Source organism: Sprattus sprattus, assembly GCF_963457725.1.
Source record: "Sprattus sprattus genome assembly, chromosome: 20".
NCBI lineage: Eukaryota > Metazoa > Chordata > Actinopteri > Clupeiformes > Clupeidae > Sprattus > Sprattus sprattus.
In genome coordinates, this window is record NC_137918.1 from 3430001 (window position 1) to 3455620 (window position 25620).

The window sequence follows — 25620 nt, forward strand, 5'->3', positions numbered from 1 at the left end:
ACATAGACATAGACATAGACATAGACATAGACATAGACATAGACATAGACATAGACATAGACATAGACATAGACAGACATAGACATAGACAGACATAGACATAGACATAGACATAGACATAGACAGACATAGACATAGACATAGACATAGACATAGACATAGACATAGACAGACATAGACATAGACATAGACATAGACATAGACATAGACATAGACATAGACATAGACATAGACATAGACATAGACAGACATAGACATAGACATAGACATAGACATAGACATAGACAGACATAGACATAGACATAGACATAGACATAGACATAGACATAGACATAGACAGACATAGACATAGACATAGACATAGACATAGACATAGACATAGACATAGACATAGACAGACATAGACATAGACATAGACATAGACATAGACATAGACATAGACATAGACAGACATAGACATAGACAGACATAGACAGACATAGACATAGACATAGACATAGACATAGACATAGACATAGACATAGACAGAGAGAGAGAGAGAGAGAGAGCAACAGGGAGACAGAGAGTGGTAGACAAAGTGAGACAGAAAGACAGACAGACAGACAGACATAGCGATAGAGAGACAGAGACAGACAGAAAGTGAGAGAAAGACAGCCATGGGGGGCATATAGGGGACACATACAGATAGACAGAAAAACATCGACAGAAAGGATGGACGAAAAGAGAGGGAGACAAAGAAGGAGCACAGAACGAGGGACAAATTAAGCCAGAAGTTAATTGGTGCATCCCTTCGTCCTAAGAGTCAGCCATGCTAGTGCTGTGCAGAGCTAGAGGAGCCTAGAGGACACAAGGTCACAGGTACAGCACCACTGCAACAGTAATGGCCTTCACAGCTGCTCACACCACTTCTGCCTAGGCCGAGCACAAAGAAGAAAGTGTGTATGGGTCAGTGAGGGTGCGTGTATGCTTGTGTGAGAGTGTGTGAGTGAGTGTGTGTATGCTAGTGTGAGTGTGTTTGTGTTTCTGTCTGTGAGCGTGTGACTGTGTGTGTGAGTGTGTGTGTGAGTGTGTGTGTGTGTGTGTGTGTGTGTGTGTGTGTGTGTGAGTGGGTGTGTGTATGCCGGTGTGAGGGTGTGTGTATCTGTCTGTGAGTGAGTGTGTGCGTGTGTGTATACTGGTGTGAGTGTGAGTGTGTGTGTGTGTGTGTGTGTGTAAGTGTGCTCTGATCCTCCCTGTTAAATGGCCAGATTTTAGAGTCTCTCAAAGCACTTCATTACAGTGGCTAATCCAGCTGCTACTGCCATTTAAACGCAGAGACAGACTACAGAGAGAGTGGGGGGGAGAAAGAAAGAGAGAGAGAGCTAGAAAGGCAAGGGGGAGGGAGAGTTTAAGGACAGACAGTAAGAGAGGGGGGAGAAAGAGAGAGGGAGAGAGAGAGAGAGGAAGAGTTTAGGAACAGACAGTAAGAGAGAGGGGGAGGGAGAGAGAGAGAGAGCGAGAGAGAGAGAGAGAAAGGGAGAGAAAGAGTTTAAGGACAGACAGTAAGAGAGAGGGGAGAGAGAGATAGGGAGAGAGCGAGGCATGAAGGAGAGGTTGGAAAAAAAGAGTGAGACACGAGGAACAGGGAGGACAAAAAAGGGAGAGACAGATGATGGGGGGAAAGAGAGAGTAATGGAGGAGGGGAAAGAGCTAGCGGGAGGTAGAGAAAGGACAGTAGCCGAATGAGACACTGATACTAATGTTAACTTTAGCCTTCAGCTGTGGTTTTGCTCTCGATGAATTAATTCCCTCTAAAGGGCATTTATGTGAGCCTGTATCACAGCAAGAGAAAATGGGGGACGACAGAGAGAGCGAGCGAGAGAGAGAGAGAGAGAGAGAGAAAGAGAGATAAGAACAAATGTGTTTGAAAACTACCTTAATCAGCAGTTTCATTCCCATTCTCCTTCTTTCTACTCCCCCCTCTTCCCTTTCTCTTCTCCTCCCTCTCTCTCACCCCAAGTCTCCTGCTTTCCCTCAATCTCTCCTTCGCTCTCTCCTCTCTCTCCATAGAAGGTCACAAAAGGTGAGATTTGATGTCTTCACTCAACAGTCTAGCTCTAGCTCAGACACTGGATTAAATTAACTCTCTCTCTCACACACACACACACACACACAGACACACACACACAGATTAACTTGCAGACATGCAAACACAGTGCCACCGCTGCATACAGGCAGGGTGCACTACTATCTACTTGTCGGACTACCACACCATTAAACCAATATAGGCTGTGCACTCTATATATTACCGCAGTAATAACATGAAGGATTGTGGTGCCCCTTCCTCTCTCCATGTGGTTTGTTTTGATTGTGCCTGACAACCCTCATAGTGATAATATGATGGCTATAGGCTACAATTTGAGAAAATGATGGTGGGAAGGCAACCAGAGTCAGCAGCTGGGACATTAGCCTACAGGATCCATAAGGGAGATAATACTGTATCTATAGCCTGTACAGGATGGGCATCATACATTTATTTGCTTTTGTTGTTTGCATTCACATTTGCATGACTTGTTTCTGCTATTGGTCCACATTATTATTAAAGAATAACTATTATAATGTTTAATGTTATTGGGTTACAATAGTATTAAAGAATAACTATTATAATGTTTAATGTTTTCAGGTTACATTATTATTAACAAATAACTATTATAATGTTTAATGTTATTGGGTTACATTATCATTAACGAATAACTATTATAATGTTTAATGTTTGGAGGGGGAACCACAATCAATTCCGATTAGGGCATCTAAATGGCCAGAATTGGCCTACACACGCACACAGGCAATCACGGACACACACACACACGAATATTTACTTGCACACACATACACTTGTCTGTTTTCACTAACACACAGATACGGACACACCCACAAATATATACTTGAAGACACATGCAAAGACACATACACAGTCGCACACACTCCCTCTTTACCTAATAATTAAACAAAGATTTAGATTTAGTAAACAATGCAACTGGAACTTAGAGAGAATGATAGAGAAAGAGAGAGAAAAAAGAGAGAGAGAGAGTGAGAGATAGAGTGAGAGAGAGAGAGAGAAAGAGAGAGATACCTAGACAGGCGCAATGTAAGCCAGCCCCTTTCCTGTTCGGTAGACAAAACAACCTTCACAAGCTTCATTCTCTCCCCTTCTCTCTCTCTCTCCTGCTCATTCTCTCTCGATCCCTTTATCTCTCTCTCCTGCTTATTCTCTCTCTATCCCTTTCTCTCTCTCCTGCTCATTCTCTCTCTATACATTTCTCTCTCCTGCTCATTCTCTCTATACCCTTCCCTTTCTCTCTCCTGCTCATTCTCTCTCTATCCCTTTCTCTCCCTCCTGCTCATTCTCTGTCTATCCCCTTCTCTCTCTCCTGCTCATTCTCTCTCTATCCCTTTCTCTCTTCTGCTAATTCTCTCTCTATCCCCTTCTCTCTCTCTCTCTCTCCTGCTCATTCTTTCTCTATCCCTTTATCTCTCTCTCCTGGTCATTCTCTGACTATCCCTATCTCTCTTATTCTCTCTCTCTCTCATTCTCTCTTTATCCCTTTCTCTTCACTAGAAATGGTGGGGAAGATGTGGGGGACTCCATACTCATCTTTTTCGCTCCCTCTCTTTATCCTACCCTCTCTCTCTTGCTCTTCCTATTCCCTCTCTCCCTCTTTCTTTCCCTGCCTTTCTCCTCCTCTCTCTGGCTCTCTCCATCCCTCCCTCCCTCCCTTCCTCTCTTTCTTTCTCTCTCTCCCTCCTATCCCCCTGTCCATGACGGTCTGAGGGGTTTCCCTGTGAGAGGGTTCTGCTCTGAGAGGGTGCTGTCCCCTGGTCCGATGCTTGCCAGCGTTGGCAGGCCTGTCTGACTGGCCCCATCCCAGAGCAGGACTTCTGTTTGGCACTGGCGCTGAGGCTCGGAGAAAACCATGTGTTGCCCTGTGGCATTAGCAACAATAATAATACCCCCCCACCCCCCCCCCCCCCCCCCCCACCCCGCCACCACTCTGGCCCACTGAAGGACGGAGTAGTTTTTCACACACCCAGTGTAATGGCGGAGGCTTGAGTGGTGAGTGGTGCCATGTCACCAGACCACAGAGGTAGCCTTGGCCTCACAGGAACTTTTTTCATTCAGGGTCAGTGGAATCTGTGCAGAATCTTAGAAGGCTCTCCTGGTTATAAAAGTCCTCTATAGCCTCTTGCACTTTGCAGACACACTCCAGGCTCTGCCAAAAAGAGTTTTCATTTTAACACTGCAAACAGTGTTAACCCTTTAAGGTTTCCCACATAAGACTCTCCGAGTTTGACATTTCAGTGTCCTTGTGACAGCAGTGCTCATGGTACTGCAGCTGCAATGTTGCACTGCTCCAAACATCAGCTTCAATGTATTAAAATCAATGGCATTGTCATATTTAGGGGGTTAATAACAATGCCAGAAACATCCAGACTTGGATAGAAAATCCTCACACACAATGAAAGGATGCAAACCTAACTCAACTCCTAACCTAACTCAGCTACTGTTATTGGGTAGTTGTCGTTTGTACTTGATCATGTGCACTAGGCCAAGTTCCCATGGTGTGCAAGACCAATCCAGACAGTGCAGCTGTCAAAAATATGACAAGTGGCTTGTGTTTCTACATAATGACGATTAATGTCCAACATTTCTGAATGCCCAGTATTTCAAAAGCAACCGCACACATACCCTAAAATGACTAAACACAAACTACTAGGAATAATCCACTACAAGACCATTCTAATATTCAGCATGTACAACATAGTACATTCAGTAAACAATGTACTTCCCATGGTATTGCACGCTGTTACGCGTTACAAACCCTAACCTTCATCACTGTTAAAGTACATTATGAGCACCTGTAAATATTACACAAGTACCTTGTAGCAATACGTATTTGACCGTTTCTAGTACACCCCGATCAAATAAGTACATAAATACAAATTATACACTATAATAAAAGTATTAAGCACACAGTATTCAAGGCTTATTTATATGTGGCTACAACGACAATCTACAGCTCTTTTATGGAATCAGATCAATGTCAAAAATATTTTGTAATCTGTAATATAGATTTTGTATCTGTAATATTGATTTTGTATAGTGAAACCATCTACACTTTCAAAACCTATCTACAGATATGGATTTCAAATACGAAATGTATCTACACTTCCAAAAACTATCTTCACTTTCAAAATCTATTTACAGATACGGATTTCAAATACGAAATGTATCTACACTTGCAAAAACTATCTACACTTGCAAAAACTATCTACACTTTCAAAAACTATCTTCACTTTCAAAATCTATCTGCAGATATGGATTTCAGTTACGGATTTCAGTTCGCATTACGGATTTCAAGTACGAGTTACGGATTTCTGTTACGAATTACAAAATCTTTTTGGCACTGTCTTAACTTCCTTTCTAAAGAGCCAATCAGCGCTTTTTGCAGATTTTCTAAAGCGCCAATCAACACATTGTATCCTGTACTGACTAGCCAATCAGCGCTAGCTTGCTGGGAACTGGGAAAGTTGAGTGAAACGGTGTATGCAGCTGTCATGGATCAGAGACCGAGAAATGGCACAAGTAAGAAGTCCTATATTTGGAGTTGTTAATAAAGTCATTGTAAAACGCACAATCAGTCAGTGGTTTGCACTCCACACTTCGTTCCACCTGTTTCAAAGATCCCTGTCGTTGTATGGAAGATATTAGGATCTGCTTTGGTAGCTAACGAAAGCTAACGTTAGCATTTTCGTGATTGATCTCCTATTCACATTTTATTAAGTTAACCATGAACAGTATTCATATGACCCATTATCACGATGAGAACATTTAGCAGACAGACTGCTATTGTCTTGTTCTCCAGACACGCAAAGTGATGGTGGGGGTATACCGTTAAGTGCATCCTCAACAACTGGATAATGACCAGCCTGATTTCAAAACCACCTTGCAATGTCATTTTCGTTTCTTTTCATGGCACTTTGGGGTAGCCTATTTGTAACCATTTTCTGAAGTCTTCTTTATTGTGTATTTTTTGTGGAAGCGAGTTTTCTAGCGTCTCAGTGGAGGCAGCAAGCGAGACCAATTTCTTAGTTACAATGCGTTCTGCACCCAAGCGATCTCTGAATCGCCAGAGCCTAAGATTAACTAAATAGTACAGGTGTTCATCAGCCCTTTGGGCCAGACATAAGGCATGCTTGTTAAACTTCCCCCAAGGCGTTCGTACACCGAATTTTATTCAAACCATGCGGGGGAGACCCCAGATCTCTCCCTAGGCACAGTAGGCAGAGCGGTGGCAGATTTAGGTTATAAGTATTGAATAATAATGAGCGGAACAGCAGTTGCCAGCAAGCTAGCGCTGATTGGCTAGTCAGTACAGGATACAACGTGTTGATTGGCGCTTTAGAAAATCTGCCAAAAGCTCTGATTGGCTCTTTAGAAAGGCTGTAAAAACAGTGCCAAAAAGATTTTGTAATTCGTAACAGAAATCCGTAATGCGTAACTGAAATCCGTATCTGCAGATAGATTTTGAAAGTGAAGATAGTTTTTGAAAGTGTAGATAGTTTTTGAAAGTGTAGATACATTTCGTATTTGAAATATGTATCTGTAAATAGATTTTGAAAGTGAAGATAGTTTTTGAAAGTGTAGATACATTTCGTATTTGAAATCCATATCTGTAGATAGGTTTTGAAAGTGTAGATGGTTTCACAGATACTTAATCTATATTACAGATACAAAATCTATATTACAGATTACAAAATATTTATGGCATTGATCTGATTCCATACTCTTTATGCCTTTGAGTGTGGAGTATTTGATTAGCAGCATGGTATAATGATAATGATACGGATATAACATTATTTAATCGTAATGTTTAATTGTATACATTCCTTTAGCATTTAAAGTGTATCCAAAGCAACTTATTGTTGAGCTGGAAGGACACAGTGTAACTTTCAGTCTGAAATGGAAAGATGGAGTTCCGGTGTTGCTCACCTGCAGCCGTCCATCGAGCGTCCTCTGGATGGTGACGCACTTGCTGGGGTGAACGCCATTGGTGGTGATGGCGGTGATGAGCGAGTCCAGCTCGTCCTTCTTCTCCTTCAGCTTCTTGACCAGGCTCTCGATGGCGCGCTTGGCGAAGCCCTCGTTCTCGCCGCCCTGCCGGTGGCACATTAGGCTGTGCACGATGCTCAGGCACGCGTCGTTGCTGTTGGGGGGGTTCACCGACATCCTGCTGTAACACCAACACACATCGGTCAGAGACATACGTATGGAGAGAGATAGGGGATGGAGAGGTTACTGAGAAGGAGAAGAGCGACAGACATTGAGCACATACAGAGGGGAAGCGGAGTGCATTAACATACAGCGTATAGATAGTATAGAGGCATACGGGGTAGGCAGAGGTATAAGACTATAAATCAAAAGAGTAGAGGTGAGAGTCCAGCGGCAAGCAAGAGGACAGGCAGGCATAGGAGTAGCCTTCATAGAGGCATAAGAATGAAGCGGTAACGTATAAGACAATAGATAAGAGTATAAAGCATACGAACACAGACGTTTTAGAATAGATTATAGAGTCATATCAGTTGCGGCTGGTGCTTGTAAACACAGGGGAAGCACAGTTAATCTGATTTTCTACCAGCAAAAATACATAAACCGATGTTATCTATATCGGTAGCCATCTCAATATTAGGCCTTCATAGTTTGAATTAGCATTGCATTATCAAAGCTAGGTAGCTCACTGAATACTACCACAACAATAAACTTGCAAAACAAACGTAGCTTACCAAATTCACTAGTCTGCATTAAAAGTTGTTTCAAGCTGTACAGTACATGATGAGAAAAATACTCAACTGACTGTGTGACATGCCTATAACGTTCGTATTACGGTTGACTAAACTGCCGTCCTCAGTCTGACAGTTTGACAGCTAAAACCTGCTATGATAATTAGTCCTGCCCTTTTGTACAGATAGTCCGTGCGCCGTGCGTGACAAAAACATTCATGAAAACCTCAATCAACCTCGAGGTATTTTCACCTGCACAAAACACATTCAGATCCCTCACAGACTTCCACTGAAGCCCGTTTGTCCGGGTGTGTCCAAAAATGACGAGTTGAACTATAATGTCCATTAAACGTTGTTCTCCTATGCATTTAAATTAAGTGTACTGCTGCCATAGAACGCTCGTCGTGCTTCCATAGCATTTTGGTCAAGTGAACGCAAGTTACAGAGATGTTCATGCGAGAGCAAATAAAATTAAACTAACAAACAGTATGGCAGTCCTGAGAGATGCTGAACTTTGTACCAACAGCGAGGAGTGTTACTAACGCATTTCATAAGAGAAAGACAGGTTTCCCTGCAGTCCTCAAACAATTGCCCCTGAGTCGCATAAGTATAAAGAGGTAGAATAAATGTGGGGAGGAAAGAGAGGTAAGACAAATACAGGAGTTGTATTGTATGACTGTCCATAGCCAGTATTAAGACCCGCTCAACTCCCTTCTATAATTTGTAGGGGTCGAAAGGTCATTGCAACTAAGACTGGTGGTGGTGGATGGCCTGCCTTGGTGATGCACACTAAGCAATCTGTCTTTCTCTCTGCCCCTGCCTGTCTCTGTGCTTGCCAGGAGTGCTGAAGTGTCTCTTTCAACGCTGACTGCCCCAGTCCTGTGGAGACATCTGATACGATACATCCCATAATATCATGGACAAACTCTTCTCCATCTCATCGTCACTGCTGTTGGCAAGGGTCCACACACACTGACACACACACATTTAATCTTAAATTTTGTGTTAGGCTACAGTGTGCCAAGGGCCATCACTGGCAGAGACATGGCTAAAGTAGAGCTGGGCAATCCAGGCCTCCTTCTGAAACACCAGGCCACGCTCCTAGATAGCGGTGGACTCGTCTTCCTCATGATCTGGTCAGGAATCGTCCTGCATTCGTACAGGGGTCAGCCACCTAGGCTGTGTTTGGTTTGTTAATCATAGGGAACTAGAAACAAACAAACAAAAATGCATGTGTTTGCATGACAACATGATAACCATGATCTTGATTACCATTTTCAGGGTCATCATCGAATGAGATTATAACCAGGGTGGGAATAATATGATCAGCTAGGTCTATTGCTGCTACCTCAGGATATCTGATCCTGGGCATCACAGAACACATTCTGTTCATATTCGAAGTGGAACAGGTGAACCCGTGCACAAGCCTCTGAATTTGATCAGCCCCATCGTGACAGGGTTAAGTTCATATACAACTTCATTCATCGCGCGTGTCTTGTACTCCGGAGGGAAAACTGCGTTCGGTTAACTGTTATTACATTTCTGAGAGATAGAAAAGTGCGGTCTGTTTACTTCACTGCGGACAAACGAATGCAGCGATAGCCTACCATATTTGGATATATCACGTCATCGAGTCTGCCGTCTAATTTCACGAGGTCCCAATATGAAAACTACGACTGGGGGCAAAGACGAGTCTTTAACGACATACTATTCACTTGCAAAATTGCATTTGTGTCAAGATGTTTTACTTTAATGTATATGGTCTGGGCAAATCAAATTCAAACATACGGAAGGACTATGGGGAGGGTAAGTGCCTTTACCAACCGTCGATAGATGACCAGGGCTTTGTCAAGAATAACAGAAAAAATAGCCAACAGCCAACAACTGTGTATTATCAAAGTCTCTGGTATAATCAAAGCGAACAATGTGAGAGGCGGACACACCTCCGCCAAGGGCTATCGCATCCAGTCTGGATTTGACAAGGGGGAATATCCCCTCCTTCCCAGTTTCTTATTTGGTCTTCTCGTCGTGACAAAAACAAACCTCTTATTTGAATAAATCGCTCTTACTTACACATCTGTAGGGGTGCTGTGGGACCCGATCTGAAGTAGAAGGATAACGTGGGCTCGTGAGGTAGTGGCTAGGCTATCCGAATCCCCTTCCTTCCCCCTCCTCCCAAACTATCTGTCTCTATCCAAGTCGATACCAGACTCTATCAGCCTCGCTGTCTCGGCTCGTGCATCCTGCTCGCTCTCCCGAAACCTCTCGTTCTCTCCCTGGACTCAGTACAATAACAAAAGCGGGTAGACGTTGTGCGTGTGAGAGTCTCGCCAGGCTTCAGCCAATGGGGATTCCGGTCTCAGAGGGACAGCGCCTCTAAACCAATTGCAGCGCTGGTCTCACGGCTGGGCCCCCGGGCCGAGGTCTGTCTGGGTCGCGTCTGGATTGACATATCGGCGCGACTGTTTTTTTTAAGGTGGCGCCGCCAAGATTACCCCGCCCCCTGCCCGGCCCACTCCCACCCCCACCCCGCCTCGTTTGGTCCCTCTCAGCTTTCAACCCTGTAGTCGTTCGAAGCCCACTCGTGGTCTTGGCAGATTGATCATTTTCAGCAAGATGTTCTCTAGAAATCGATAATGGTAGCTATAGCTGTTTTTTTTATTTTTACTTTAAGCCTTTTGGTATAGTACTATATGAAATAAAACCATGTAAGAACATCATTAAAAAAAGAGCACATCTGGACACATCATGTAGCATATCTGCAGCATTAATCAATTAAAGTCTTCACGAGGAAATAGCCAACTCTTTTAACACACTGAACAGACAAGGGTGTGTTACATAATAACCCTTTGCATAATAGACCAGAGCCTGACCTCCATGTCCTTCATCAACAACAAAAAAAGCTTATTTCACCCCAAAAGGGGAAACTGATCACATTCACACACACAGGCATCATATTCACTACTCTTGTCTTGCTTGTTAACAGACCTGCCTGATTGCACATGAATTTTCACTCTTTTTCCTACATACAGCATGCACACACCTGAATAATAAATACACTCATCATGGCCCAACCTGAAGTGTAGAGCAGAATCACTGATTAGATCTACTTTACAATTCATCAAAAGCATAGCCCAAACGCTCATCCACCGATAACATCTGGTTTGATCATTTTGCCGTCTTTGAATTCCACCTCATCTTTTGGGCCTTTGTCTGAGCATCCTCCGACCCGCTCAGAAATCTCGGCCTCACCTCCCCCTACTCCCCCGGTCCGAGAGGTCACCCTGAGCTGCCCCCGGCCTTCTCTCCTTACAAAACATTCTTTATTTACATTGGAGGCATACATACCTCGCATTTTACCCCTGATTCAATTAACCCAGTCGGCCTGGCTGTCTACACCACTCAAGGTGAAGGGATACCCAGTGAAAAATGCCTGGAATAAGATGTTGTGGCAGTGAGTTACATTTTAATGTTAAACATTTGATCAGGCTTCCTCACCAAACTCTGACCGGCACTGGTTGTCTGGTTGAAGGACACATGACCACCATCCAAAGCTTCCTCTGGTCTTAACAAAGGAAGGAGTACAACACTATCTATGTTCATCAACATTGGGTTACTAATTAATACATGTATATAGGGCAGAACACTCCTCACACAAAGTAGTATACCAGGATATACTCTGTAGGAGTTGCTAAAGCACCAGAATTACAAAAAGATATACACTGCAAATTTTAGGTTTACGGTCAAGAAATACTTTTATTGTGCAATATTTATATCACTGCTCCTTCATCCTCCATTATCTTCCTACCCTTACTGACATGTGTACCTTCACACCTTAAACAAGACTTGTGCAGCTGAAGTGGACACAGGCATGCGAAAGCCTGGCGGAATGGTGTAAAAACACATGCCTTACTTATAAGTCATCAATGTCAGGCAGGAGAGCAAAAACGGCAGCTTGAAAGCAGAGTGAGTAGCTGAAGATAAACACGCCTGTTGAGCACTGCCCAGAAACACACACAATGCATGCGTGAGTCAAGTCTTGTACTATTGTCTTTTTACAGAGGTCTAACCCAGGTTACAACGTGAAAATGTCATTGTTAACAAATCTATACAAACCAAGGCTGTATTTAATGTGCAAGTAAGAGTGTTTCACACACATAGGACACAGGCTTAACATTTTTGTACATCATGCACAACCTGAATTATTAAGTTAATCAGTATTATAATCAGTATTATTAAACAAGCTGCCAAGAGATAACAATAGCCATTAGCAGAGCATTTAGTTGTTCACAACTCCCTCTTGTGGCAAACTATAATATCCCATATGATGAGGTATAATTTAGCCATCTCTAAGGTCATGGAAATACAGTTTGAAACAGCTATGACACCGTTTCTGAAAGATGATCATCTAACAGCCACACATGCCCTGACCGGGTGACCAGACAATATGTGGCTGATCTCATTACAATACAAACTGGCGACCAATCCCAGGGTCACAATTCTGTGTGTCAGATGCCCTTTAGTGGCCCAGCAATGTCAAGTCACACCTTGCTAAAGCATCAGAGAGCTCCACAGGAGCCTATGGGGAGTTTACAAACTCAAGAAAGGGTAATTATGGTGCAATCTCAGTCTTTGGAGGTGAGAAGGGAAATTGCATCAGGGCTTGCTGGGAGAGCGAGGTGTGAAAGCACCAGACGTCTCTAGCATGGTCTTCCTGCGTGCCGTTTCCTTGGCAACATTGTGGTTGAGCCGTCGCAAGCGCTCCTGTAAAGAAGGATGATGGAGATAGGCCAAACAGTGATTGACATGCATGGTTAGATGCTTTGTAGAGTACAGTCTGCAATGACCAAAGAACTGAGAGTTTAAAAACTTTGAAACTCATAAGCAGGAATAGTGCTAGAATGATGTGCAGACTGAAGATTTTAAATTGCAGTTTAACTTTTTTCAAGAGGGGTTTTTAATTGAGAAGAAAACATTAAGCATTGGACAACAACATTTCAACCATTAAAGCTGAAGTTATTGTGCTGTGTTAAAGACAAAACAAAAACTTATAAAATAATTTCACAAACCTGTGCATTCTGAAGGATGTTGTTGACCAGTACCACTCTGCGTCGCGCATTCAGCAGTTTTTTGACATATGGATCCAAGTCGAGCGCCACCTTCTGGTGTTCGTTGATTCTACACAATTCTAAATAAAGGGAGAGGTGTCTCAGAAGTGTACAATGGGGCATACAAAACTAGCTAGCCCGAAAACCGCACATTCACGAAACTGAACAGTGTTGATCAACCCTACCTGTAGCCAAATTGTCAATATGCTCTCGAAGCTCCACTTGGCTCTCTCTATTGGCAAAAACAAAACAACATAGATTAACGTTGCCTAAATACAGCGATGGATAGATACTTACAAAAAACATAGCATTTTATATATTGATCTATTTGTACTTTTCCACTAAAGAGGTTGAAGCACGAGAAACGTTAAATTATTAGTACTGATATTTCGTCCAGGTTTCATGCATCACGAGATCTGTCATATGACAGCTAGCAGGTTAGCTTACGGAACTGGAAAATGACAACGAAATCTTGACATGACCAACTATAATTCGGGTTTCTAATTCCAGTAATGTTGCACATACCTTACTGAATGCACATGTAGGTCGAGCTGTTGCACTGCAGGTTTCAAGAGTTCAAAAAGACCTTCTGCTATGACATCTTTGCCTGAAGGAGTTTCAACTACTGCTAACGCCGCCATGTTTCCTTCTAGCACATGTGATTCTCGCGATGTTTGACGTCAGCGTGAACCACTCCATTTTCCTCTGTCAGGTCATCACACACAGGGATTAGCACCATTTTGTTTTGAATGGGAGGAAAGGCAACTGGACAACTCAACAGTCTAGATTTTCAGTCAACAACCAACTTCGCCTCTCTGTTATTATTACTACTACTCATAAAATAACGCCAACGAAGGAACAACATTCGTTTGTTTTGTTCGCTGACAACGCATTGTTTAGTCGACATCGTTCAGATAGCTAGTGATAAGTGGCTCAACGTTAGCCCAGATAAGCAACTACTTTGACACTCCTATCCCAAACAGGTCACGTCTCAACGGTTTCCTTTAGAACATTCTGACACGTAAGTCTTTAACTGTTTTACTCTCTAAGCTGGATGTGTTTTGGTTGATTTCTGTCATAGTGTGTTCATTAAGGTGTGAGTAAAACAAGTTCCAATTTGCTAAGGAGTTGTCCTCGTATCCAACGTAATGTTACTTGCCAGCGAGCTAGGCAGCTATCATAATTTAACATACCATTCTCTTATTTGCTCGTTAAATCGCAGATTGATACAATGTCCATATTAGTTCTCTAGCTAGGCAGAGGAAACATGCACCCAGACTATATTAAGATTCATATATTTATGTTAGCGTAAGTTAATTGCCAAGGCGATTGCTAACAAGATACGTTAGCATTAACGTACATGGTGAACGTTACTCTTACGTTACCCACAAGATTAACATAGCGTAGGCCAAGAATACATGGAAATCCCTAATGATATAGCTGTCCAGCATAGGTCATTCATATATATATATATTTTTAAATGGCTGTTGGCGAATCCGACCAAGTGTTTTTGCTAGATAGAGGTGTTGGGGAGAATGACAATTACCTGGGCGTGCCTACTCGGTTGATCTTCTGACACTAACGTAGCTTGCTATCATAGCTATCGTAAATGTTGCTGGTGACATCTGTCAAATGAAGTATACAACTAAGTTGGTTGTCTTAATTGTTCTGTTTAACCACATACCCACCACTGTCTCGTTCACAGGAATCTCCCAGCAAGATCGAAGCTAAAATGAGTGCTCCGTCAACTCAAAAAGTCGTGCTGAAAAGCACCACCAAGGTGTCCCTGAACGAGCGGTGAGGCGCTACGCACCCCGACAGCTTTTACTGACGGCCAGAAGGGGGAGAGAACACACCTAGAGATACATAGAAAGCCGCGGCAAGATGGCCTACTACTTTGGAAGTCACAGAAGGGCCATACCAGACCTGTCATGGACGCTAAAGAGTCTGCCTCTTGAGCACTACTTAAACAAGATGACCCGTTGCCACGGGTGGTCTAGTCATGTAGAAAAATGCTTTTTGGTAAAGGATGATTGGTAAAGCTGTATGGCTTTGGTATGGCTATAGATCAGCTTGGCACCTCTCGCGGAGGCAGTGCACACCTAAGTGTGATGAGAGAGGGTGATGGGGATATGGTGACATGAGGTAAGGTGGTGCTGCTGTTCGCCCCTAAACAGAATGGTCTTCCTTGACCTTGTGAATGGAAAGTTGCAAACATGAGACACCATGGAGGATGTAGCGTGTCCTCCCTCAGCTTTCCCCGCCCTCTCACAAACTCTCTCTCTCTCTCTTTCCTTTCTTTCTTAACTTTCTTTTCCGCATCTATGATTTTCTCTCTCTTCCTCTTCATGTCTGAGAACCCAAAGAAGGCACCCAGTCCGAGCCTGGACGTGACTGCATCGCGGTTTCTTTCTCTGCATCCTCTCGTGCTCCTGTGAACCCCACCCCCGGTGTCCTTCACTGGGGTGGGGAGGCTTGCGGTGCGGCGCGGTCCGGGCTGTAAGTGGCTGGGTGGCCAGACACCCCTCCAGCCCTGGGCCTCCTCCCCTATGGCCCTCTCCTGGGCTGCTGGCTGGGGAGCAGGAGGCCTGTAAGAGGCAGTCACAACCTCATCTGTCTGTCTGTCTCTTTCTTTCTCTCTCTCTCTCTCTACGTTCTTCTGTCTTCCCCCTCCACTCTTCCGTTTCTCTCATTTTCTGGTGATGTCTTACCCTCTCCTTTTTACTCTTCACTGTGGGCTTTCTTCTGTTTTTGTTTTCAGCAAACTCTGAGCTGTTCCTTTTCTTTGACTTTCCAGTCTCTCTCCCTCTCTTTCTGTCTTCCCCACCCCCTCTTCTTTCCCTCTCTCTCTCCCTTTCTCTCTTCACCATGTCTTACTCTGCTCTATACTCATCTTCTTGATCTGCTTCTCTGTTTTTCAGTTATCACTCCAAACAGACTCTTTTTCCTGTTCTTTTCCTTCACTCTGTCCTGTTCACAGCTCTATATATGCTGGACTGGTTTAGCTGCACCTTAACAGCTCTATGCCAAGAGGAGTATCTGGGGTGTCTAGACTTCACAGAGAGAGAGTGATTAAAACAAACAGAACAAAGTGGGCATTCACTGACTACGCCATGGCCTGCCCGTGGCTACGTCCATGGTGTGTGTGTGTGTGAGAAATGATTTGATTTGGAACCCTCCCTCCACTGCCCTCCCTCCTTTCTTCCTTTCCTTCTCCACCCTCCTTTTCTCTCTCCTCCTCCTCTTCTTCTTCCTCCTCCTCCTCCTCCTCTCTATGTGTGTTTCCCCTCCCCCCACCCTTCCCTACCTCTAAGCTTCACAACCATGCTGAAGACCAAGCAGCCTACTGCGGTGAGCATCCGCGCCAGCCTGCAGCAACAGCACACGGCAAGCGCCCGCAACCGACGCCTGGCGCAGCAGATGGAGAACCGGCCATCCGTGCAGGCCGCCCTCCACCACAAGCAGATGGGTCGCCCACAGGTGAGAGACTCAGGCCTTTGACACCTGGTATGGGTTAGACATGGCACGGTGTTGCCCAGGGTCACCAATTCAACTGATTTCGATTTTGAATGTGTTTATTTATTTTTAATAACAAGGGTAGTATCATGGGCTAGCCATGGTATGGTGATGATGGTGTCACTGTTTATAAGTTGATTTAGATGGACATTTTGTAAGCTAGTGCAACAAGGTCATTACTTGATGATGTCATTCATGTAGTTTGGCATGATGGGTTGACATCTAGACTAGATTTCGGGGTTTTACTAGAAATGATTTACATGCTTTAGTGTTCCAAAACCCCCTGTTTTTCATCGTACTGTGCATCTCTATTCTTCCTGTGGTAAAGCTCCTGTGTCTTTAAGCCGCCCCTCCCGATGAGCCCAGTGTGCTCTGATTTGTCCGCTAGGTGGGCAGTAAGGATCCTTATGGATTCATCTCATAAAGGTGGCAGCTGAGTAAAGTGGTTTCTGTGGGAGAAAGTTACTCCGTCTGACGTGGACTTTTTGGCTTTGTAACTTTGCAGACTATCTGCAAGCTATTAACATACCGTTCACCGGCACAAAAAGCTATAACGCACTAAAGGCGAGAGAAAAACTTGAAAAGCATAATAGGTCCACTTTAATTGATTGAGTACACTCCCAAAACCAGACCGACCATACCCATCCATAAAACCTCCCGTGCTGCTCTGGAGCACCTCTTCAGAATGGCGTTCAACTTGACAGTCTTGGTGATGCTGAAACAAGTTCCTCTGGTCATGCCTTCATTACAGATGCATTCCTAACCTTATTACTAAGCTCAGTGCACTGTGTGCATGCAAAGGCTTTTGGGAACTCGAGTAGCTGTGTTATACACATACGTAGGGTTGAAAAAGAGGCAGGGTTTCAGTGTTTGTATAATATGTAAATACATAATATATTTTCTGGTCAGTGAGCATAAAATGTAATATATAATATATTTTCTGGTCACTGAGCATAAAATGAAAGACATAATATATTATTCAATTAAATAAAATTGTATTTATGTAGTGCCAAAACAATAAAATTGTCTATTATTTAATCTTTATAATGGTGGTTATGACGGGTCAGCACTGCATCTATTATTTATTATATGTATTGTATTTTCTGGTGTTGATGGGGGACCTGATCACACTAGAAACTACCACTCAAATAACATTCAGGACCCAGCACACACACACAGACACACAGAAGCACAGGCCGGTTACCCAGGGAACAGGTCTGTGGTCTGTGCCTATGAGCAATGGTAGCCTCAGGGGCACTAGCTGCTATTGTCACATGAAGTTGGATTTGTGTTCATTATGTTATCCCAACAGTCCCTGAAACACAAACACACCTGGAAATACATACACTCTACACTTTTGCTAACTTTTATGTGACTGAGACCAGGTATGCCGTGTGTGTCTCAAGACTCTTGTAGGGTCTCCCCTCATCCTGAGCTACTGTGTGTGTGTGTGTGTGTTCTTTCCCTTGGCAGAGCCTAAAGCAACGTCTGGGGAAGAGCAACATCCAGGCGCGGTTGGGCCGGCCGGTGGGGGCCCTGATGATGCGCGGAGCGGTGGGGGGACGGGGCTTCCCCATGGGGGGCATGAGAGGAGCAATGCGCGGAGGAATGAGGGGCCGCGGGGGCCGAGGGGCCGGCATGATGAGGGGAGCTCTCGCCTTCAGAGGTAAATCAGCACTCGGACCAGACCAGTGACAGCTGAGGCGTTCATTTTGCGCTCTGTCTTTCCCTCTCTCCCTCTCTCTCTCTTTCTTTCTCTATCCCTCTTTCTCTCCCTTTCTCTTTCTCTCTATCCCTTTCTCTCCCAGAGGTCTGTCAGAACAGGGACAGCAGTGGCACATCAAGCCCCATATCGTTGAATGAAATCGCTAACTATCATTTAGCGGTCACAATTTGTCACTCAATATTAGATAAGCTTTATGTTCTGGTATTGACTTAAACATAATGGATTGATCTAACAAGGTCGATCTTTATTTTTTAAATCAACAGAGGGGCTGGGTAACTTATTTTGAGTTGGCAGCGAGTACTGAAGAGCAGGATACTGTCATTTGTAGCACTGTAGTGAGAAACCTGGAAGTGTGTCATGAGGTCAGACTATGGTGGCTAGGTGTGGAGCAGGGGGCTGTGATGGCTGGGTGTGGAGCCGTGGGCTATGGTGGCTGGGTGTGGAGCAGTGGGCTATGGTGGCTGGGTGTGGAGCAGTGGGCTATGGTGGCTGGGTGTGGAGCAGTGGGCTATGGTGGCTGAGTGTGGAGTAGTGGGTTATGGTGGCTGGGTGTGGAGCAGTGGGCTATGGTGGCTGAGTGTGGAGCAGTGGGCTATGGTGGCTGAGTGTGGAGCAGGGGGTTGTCAGTGTTGAGGACACGGAGCAGCTGATCCTTTGAGATGAGGTGTGGGTGAGGGCCAGCAGCTGGAGTCGCCTGGGGGGGTTTCCTGTGAAAGTAGCCTGTCAGCACCTCAGAGCACCCCTACAACACTGCTACAGGTGGAGCTGTCAGTCAAACGCCTGCAAGTCTTATGATTTTACTACATTTATAAAGACGCCATTCAGAGCTAGACTGTAGGTTTGCTCAGTGAATATTGTTCATATGGGGCCTGTTAGCCACGGCTTAGTCCTTCTGTATGATGTGTTGCCGGGGACTATGCTGCCGTGGTGACAGAAGAGACAGCTGGAATATCCCTTCTGTCGACAGGGTGGCTAGTAAATAGAATCTTTTCAAGAAAGGGAGGAATGTTCCAGGTGGGTGGAATGTGCTATTTGTGGAACCTTTGGAACTCACTTTTAGGAACTTGATTCTGCCTGCTGCTGTTGTTCCATGGCCGGTGTGTTTACATCGTTGTGACAATGAGTGACAAGCTTAGCCAGCCCCCTATGGTTTCCATGGAAACACACAAGCAGTTGAGAACTTGAGGGGCCAGTTTTACAAAAATGAAGTAATCAGAAGGGTCCGTGGGTCCGTGTATGATTCGTTCATTTTCATTTCAATTAAGAACTAAAAAAACAAACATGAAAAAACGACTTGTTATCTCTTCATTTGTTTTTTAACGGTGAACAAAAAACAAATTTCAAACAAATTTTTCATTTCATACTCGTTTTAAAAAAAAAAAAAAATTTGAAAAACAGTCTTGGCGCATTTTGTTTTGCTTGTTTTTGTTTTTTAAATAACGTGCCGTTCACGACCCGGAAGCAGGTTGCAAAGAGATTCCATGTGATGCAATATTCGCACCGACTACTCCTCCAAGAAGAGAGAAGAGAAGCAAGCAACAGTTTATGAGCACGCAGCGATGGAGAGCCACACGTATGTCTTGAGGCGTGGGAGTAAAAAAATCATCGTGAAAGAGGAAAACATGTGGGTCAATAAAGTAGCCAGAATATTTCAGGTGATGTGATCATGTGACCATCTGATCAGGCCTAATTGGCCTACCTGTTGCCGTAATTCATGGTACGGCCGGTGAGCTTCCCTCAACACATTTCCGACTAGACACTCAGCTGCACGCACTCACTGTGTAGCCAGGTACCCGGTCATACATTTACGACCATACGATGGGCCCGTCTGATAATAATAAGTAAAAAAAATTACATTAGGTCTATCATTTCTGAAAGACAGGCAGATGACATGTAACATGGTAAAGGTAGTATACGTAACGTATAAATAAACATAAGGCCTATACCTCCAATATAGAGCCCATTACAGCTCTCTCCAACTCCATGTCAGTAACATGCCTTTTACGCTTGAGGTTGTGATTGGTGCAAAACCGTCGGACACTCATTTCAGAGCATCTTTCAGCTCCTATTTGTTGCAGCGCGTTTGAAATCTCAGCGTGAGTCTTGCCTGATTCAAACAATTATTTTATCAAGTCTGCGTGGGTCTCTAAAGCAGCCATGGTGCATACCCGACTGTCTTGCCGCGTACGTGTGCAGAAATAACATCCGGTGCATAGAAAACAGACATATTAAATAATATAAATCAAAACCAGTGTTGATCGTTTTGAACAGGTTTACTTTTTTGACCTCAGCATGACATTGAATGTTCAAAAAATAAGTCGTTATTCGTTTTTTGTTTGCTTTTGAGAAACAAACAATCAAATAACAAGCCGTTTTTCGTTTTTTTGACATTTGGTTCTGAATCGAAATACAAATGAACGAATCATACACGGACCTCCGTGGATCTTCTGGCCAATCGATTTTCGTTTTAAAACCAGGAAATGGAAAACGGATAACGAGCCGTCTCCCGTCTCAGAGTCGGAAAATGGGAAACGAGGAACGAACCTATTTCCCATTTCCCATTTATTTTCCAAACGGGGAACGGGTCGTTTTCTGTGGTTCGTGTGCGTGGTTATGAATGGAAATTCGGGTAAATAAAAACAGGGGCAATTCTCCATCACAGATTTTGCATTAATATGACCCGGAACTTGATGTCTTTTGTCAGTGTCTGTTAATCATGGCTACCGTTGATGAAGTTGTGAGCAACAAGTGTCCGAGAATAGTACACCATCAGCGGACTGGCCCCGAGCTGCTAGACCCCTGTCTCCATCCTCCACAGGCACCAGGATGTGAGCAACAAGTGTCAGAGAATAGTACACCATCAGCGGACTGGCCCCGAGCTGCTAGACCCCTGTCTCCATCCTCCACAGGCACCAGGATGTGAAATTAACCCATTTCTGCCTAAAACGCCTGCTAAAAACGCCTGTTAAATCCTATGCTATTCTATGAGAAAGTACCTCATTTCCTGAGGGTTTTCTGAGAAAACAGTAAGAATTGTCAACGTCTACAAAAACCTTAATATCTAAGCCTCTGTAGCACTTAGAAACATGAAATAAGAAGCATTGTGAAGGTAAGAACTGCAGGTTTTATTAACATGCTCCCTGAGCACACAAAAAACAATAACATTTGTAAAAAACTCTCAAACACACAAAAACAATATAAATCAATGATATCAAATACAATAAATACAATTTTCAAGTATGCAAACATTATGAGGGAGGGGAAGAGGGGGAGGGAGGGGGAAAGAGAAGTGGGGAGGAAGAAGCGGAGAGGGATGGAGAGGAGAGGGATGGAGACATCCTCAGCTGGTGCTAAGACAATGGCCTACTAGACTGTCTATAAATGTAAATGCTATTTATTCATTATGCCATTATTGTATCTATAACTAACATTATTGCATGTATATATTATCAACCATCATCACCATTAGGAATCGCTATAGCACCACTATCATTACTGCCCATTCCGTTTTCTAAGAGAAGAGAACTCGGAAGATCGCACAAGAAAACAAAACATAAATAATTGCCTCCAGATCATTGCCGGTTGTCCAGTCCACCTGGAATCCCTCCTCCTCTCCTTCCGTGCCCACAAAATCTCACTCCTGTGACGTATCTAATGGATCCTCTGGCACAAAGTCATTATCCTTCTCCCTCTCAGACTCAAATCCTTCAAACTCTATGTTGAAATCACTGACATCGCTATCAAAATACTCCATGTTCACTGCTACTTCTTCACTGCTACTTCTCGCTAGCCAGCATGGTATCACTGAAAACAAGCACAGAATATCGCGTGGCTATCTGATTGATTGACGTGATTTTCAGCCAACCAAAGTTCATTTTGGTGGTCATCTGATCTTTAGCAAAGCCTTAAGACTCATCCCATGTGTAATTTTAACCAACCACAGTGAGTTATACGCTGCGTTCGTCATGAAAACCGGCAGGAAAGCCTATGTTGCGCTACGCAGCAACCGGCAGGAGGGGCTATGCTGCGCTACGCAGCATCCGGCGCCAATGGGTTAATGTGTCCGAGGACAGTGCACCATCAGCGGACTGGCCCTGAGCTTCTAGGCCCTTGTTTTCATCCTCCACAGGCACAGGGATGTCAAAAATATGTGTCCGAGGACAGATCACCATCCACGGACTCTCTACGAGCTTCCAGGCCCTTGTTTTCAACCTCCACAGGCACCGGGATCTCAGAAATATGTGTCCGGCAAAGATGCACCATCAACTGACTCTCTACGAGCTTCTAGGCCCTTGTCGCAGAACCAGTCCCGGGTCATATTAATGCAAAATCAGTGATGGAAAATTGCCCCTGTTTTTATTTACCCGAATTTCCATTCATAACCTCGCACACGAACCACAGAAAACGTTTTGAAATCGGAAATGGGAAATAGGTTTGTTCTTCGTTTCCCATTTTCCGACTCCGAGACGGGAGACGGGAGACGGCTCGTTATCCGTTTTCCATTTCCTGGTTTTAAAACGAAAATCGATTGGCCAGAAGATCCACGGACCCAGAAGGTTGCTAGTTCGTTTCTTCACTGCCTAAGCTTCCTTGAGCAAGACACTGAAATTAGAAGTGCGAACCAAAGACAGAACCGAATGAGGTCCTTTTGTATATCCTTGGTTGCTAATGCTAGGGAAGCCACTATGTGTGTGTCCTCAGAGGATTGCTGTACCTGGCACATTGTCTGACTGGGGGGTTTATGATGCGCCAGCAAGTGGTGTGGTGTTTCAAAACAGTGGACCACTTCCTGCATCATTCCCTGACTTAACACGTGTGTGTGTTTGTGTTTTCCCTCCGCAGGCATGGGCATGGGTATGGGCATGGGGCAGATGCGAGGCCGGGGGGGCCCAGGGCGACTCGGCCTGAGGCGGGGCATGCGCCAGCGAGGGGGCGGACCTGGCAGAGGGGGCCCTCTCATGGGCCGAGGAGCAGGAAGAGGAATGGCTGGACCCCGAGGTCGAGGTGGGTTGGGAAATGATTATAAATAATATTATTATAAGTATTAGTTACTGTTAGTTATTGTAAATATGTTATTTTTGTGCATCGCATAGATATTTTTTTTAGGAGCTATAACACACTGCTGTGGGGGATGTGCCTTGTGAATAACACAAACAACAAACATGTCACCTTGCCCGGCCTACCACATGAGTAGAATATGGAAGTATAATGGAAATGTCACCGATGGTAATGGGTTCAATTACTAAATATTCCTATATGGAACATATCATAGATCACATTTATGTTTGAGAATCACCAGCCCTTTACTTAAGTCATGCCTCATTGCATACATTTAATCAAGATCAAATGAAAGACCGTGATTTGTTTGATATTGAGGTATTGCACACTACAGTAGGACCATAAGGAATTTTTTTCTATGCCTTCCCCTAATGCAAAACCCAGAAAAGGTGTAAAGTTAGATTGAAAGACCTGCTGAAAGAAGATCCTCCTTCTTCCCTTTCTGGATGTGGTGGCATGTATGTGTTATGTGATATACTGATAAATTCTGCATAAGTGAATGGAAACATGCAGCCACAATGCATGTCTGAAATGGCTTTACATAACAGGGGGGTTATTAAGAAGGGGTTAACGATGAAGGAAAGACCCTGTGAATGACGTCCCCTCTTCTTCTCTTCCAGGCCGTGGAGGCATGATGCGCGGCCGCGGGGGATTCGCCGGCAGGGGCCGCGCACGAGGGAGAGGCGGCCGAGCCCCCGGACGTTCCCAGGTGACACGGGAGCAGCTGGACAACCAGCTGGACGCCTACATGTCCAAGACCAAAGGCCACCTGGACGCGGAGCTGGACGCTTACATGGCCCAGGCAGAGTCCGAGAGCATGGAGTGACCCGTCCCGACACGTCACTCTCCCCCAAGCAAGGCTCGTCTATGGCGAGAGCAGAGCTAAACGGAGCTGCAGAAATAATTACAGACTTGACATGAAGATGATTTTTGTATTATATCTGAAACTGACACACACACACACACACACACACACACACACACACACACACACACACACACACGTACAGGCACACTGAGGTGTCTGACCATGCTGAAATGGCTCGGCTCTGCATGCCTGGGACGGGCAGCACACAGGCATGCAAAGTAATCAGAATCAGACGATTGGTCTAAACGCATTGGATTCCACTGATTCCACTGGCTATGCTGTTAGGCACAGGTTACACTACATGAAAGAAGAAGAAAAAAAGCTATTTGTATGTACAAATTTCTTTTGAATGTTTTCCTGGACCTTAGAAAGGACTGAATTGGTTACTGTGTATCTGTTGACCTTTGACCTGTATGACCTATATGATCTGTAAGACCTATGACCTGTAACTTTACCTGTAACTAAGAGGGGCAGTGTGCTTCCCTCGTCCTGCTCCACTCAAAGCAGATTTCCTTTTTCTTTATTTGTTTTTGATTTGTTGGTAATAAACTACTGAGTATTTGGTATCAGGGCTCCAGGGGCTTCACAGTTAGATACAATTGTTATGTTTATATTATGAGTCTACAGAATGCTGCAGATTTCTATCATTTCATTGTTTATTTTGGCTTGCTAAAAGAATATGAAATCTTTTAGAATCACTGAGCATTAACAAACCCCTTAAACAGAAGGAAGAAAACAGTTTCCTGGTATATAAAGGTTTATGGAAGCATTTTTTAACCTAACTGGCCTAGCAGGATGCTTTTCGGTATAGTTTACAAGACTTATGATTTGAAGTTTAAATGTTTAGGTGTATGATGCAGTTTGATCCCTGAATAGCACGGTGGTTTGGCTACATGTATAGTTCTGCTGTGGCTGAGGGGGCTGTTACAGAGGATCACTCTGTAAGATCACGCTAGTTGCTTTGGATGTCAAGACCTGCCATCACAGACCCTCCTTTTTTTCATGTTTACAAAACTTTTGCTTTTTTTTTATGATTTTACATGTGGTGTCTTACAGTGGAGCACGGATCAAATGAAGTCAAAACGAAGTTGAATAATAGTATGAAGAAGACCGTTTTTGGATGTTATTTTTATTTTACTGACCAATGAAGGCTACAACCACTCAAAAATGTGTTTGATGGGCGACCCACGCAGATGCCTGTATGCCTTCAGATGACACTGCCAAGTCCCCTCAAGTCGCCGGAGCAGCTTCGCCCTGGCACCTCAGCATTGCTTCAGGATCTTCTGTTATTGTTAAAAATCAAATATTAAAGAATTTGTATCTGTACACTAAAACATCTAAAGACTTTTTGAGATTTCATGTGTCTGATAATCATTTTAATAAAGAAATGGGCAAGAAGATGGATGTCGTTTTGACATTTGAGTGAGTAGGCGTGACTAGTATGCAAAGAGCACAATAAACCAGTTTGTGTGCTAAAAAGACATACAGCAGGGGTCATAAACTTAAAATACCCTGGGGGGGGGGGG

General features: G+C 44.1%; 3 protein-coding genes across 5 annotated transcripts in view; 1 reads left to right on the plus strand and 2 right to left on the minus strand.

The window, feature by feature from the left end:
* Positions 1-10074, minus strand: part of smad10a (SMAD family member 10a) — a 25258-nt gene extending 15184 nt beyond the window's left edge. The window contains exons 1-2 of the mRNA XM_080859081.1: positions 9892-10074; positions 7031-7271 (exon numbers count right to left, since the gene is read on the minus strand). Coding sequence (XP_080715207.1) covers positions 7031-7267 — 237 coding nt within the window. The 5' untranslated portion in view covers positions 7268-7271; positions 9892-10074. The remainder of the gene's footprint in view (positions 1-7030; positions 7272-9891) is intronic.
* Positions 10075-11566: 1492 nt separating this feature from the next.
* snapin (SNAP associated protein) lies at positions 11567-13568 on the minus strand. Its single transcript, XM_080859133.1, has 4 exons — positions 13452-13568; positions 13112-13158; positions 12888-13006; positions 11567-12582 (listed from the first exon to the last, which is right to left on the minus strand). Exons 1-4 carry the CDS (start codon positions 13565-13567, stop codon positions 12475-12477), a joined length of 390 nt encoding a protein of 129 aa, XP_080715259.1. The 5' UTR covers position 13568; the 3' UTR covers positions 11567-12474.
* A 102-nt stretch (positions 13569-13670) lies between these two features.
* On the plus strand, positions 13671-25473 carry chtopa (chromatin target of PRMT1a). 3 transcript variants are annotated; one of them, XM_080858834.1, is made up of 6 exons: positions 13671-13947; positions 14632-15071; positions 16241-16406; positions 17916-18108; positions 23011-23172; positions 23847-25473. In XM_080858834.1, the coding sequence occupies exons 2-6, from the start codon at positions 15067-15069 to the stop codon at positions 24050-24052; spliced, it is 732 nt and encodes a 243-aa protein (XP_080714960.1). In that variant the 5' UTR covers positions 13671-13947; positions 14632-15066; the 3' UTR covers positions 24053-25473. The 3 variants fall into 3 exon arrangements, with proteins under 3 accessions (XP_080714960.1, XP_080714959.1, XP_080714961.1); XM_080858833.1 differs by having other exon boundaries at positions 14632-14723; XM_080858835.1 differs by lacking the exon at positions 23847-25473 and adding an exon at positions 23262-23384 and having other exon boundaries at positions 14632-14723.
* Positions 25474-25620: the final 147 nt, after the last annotated feature.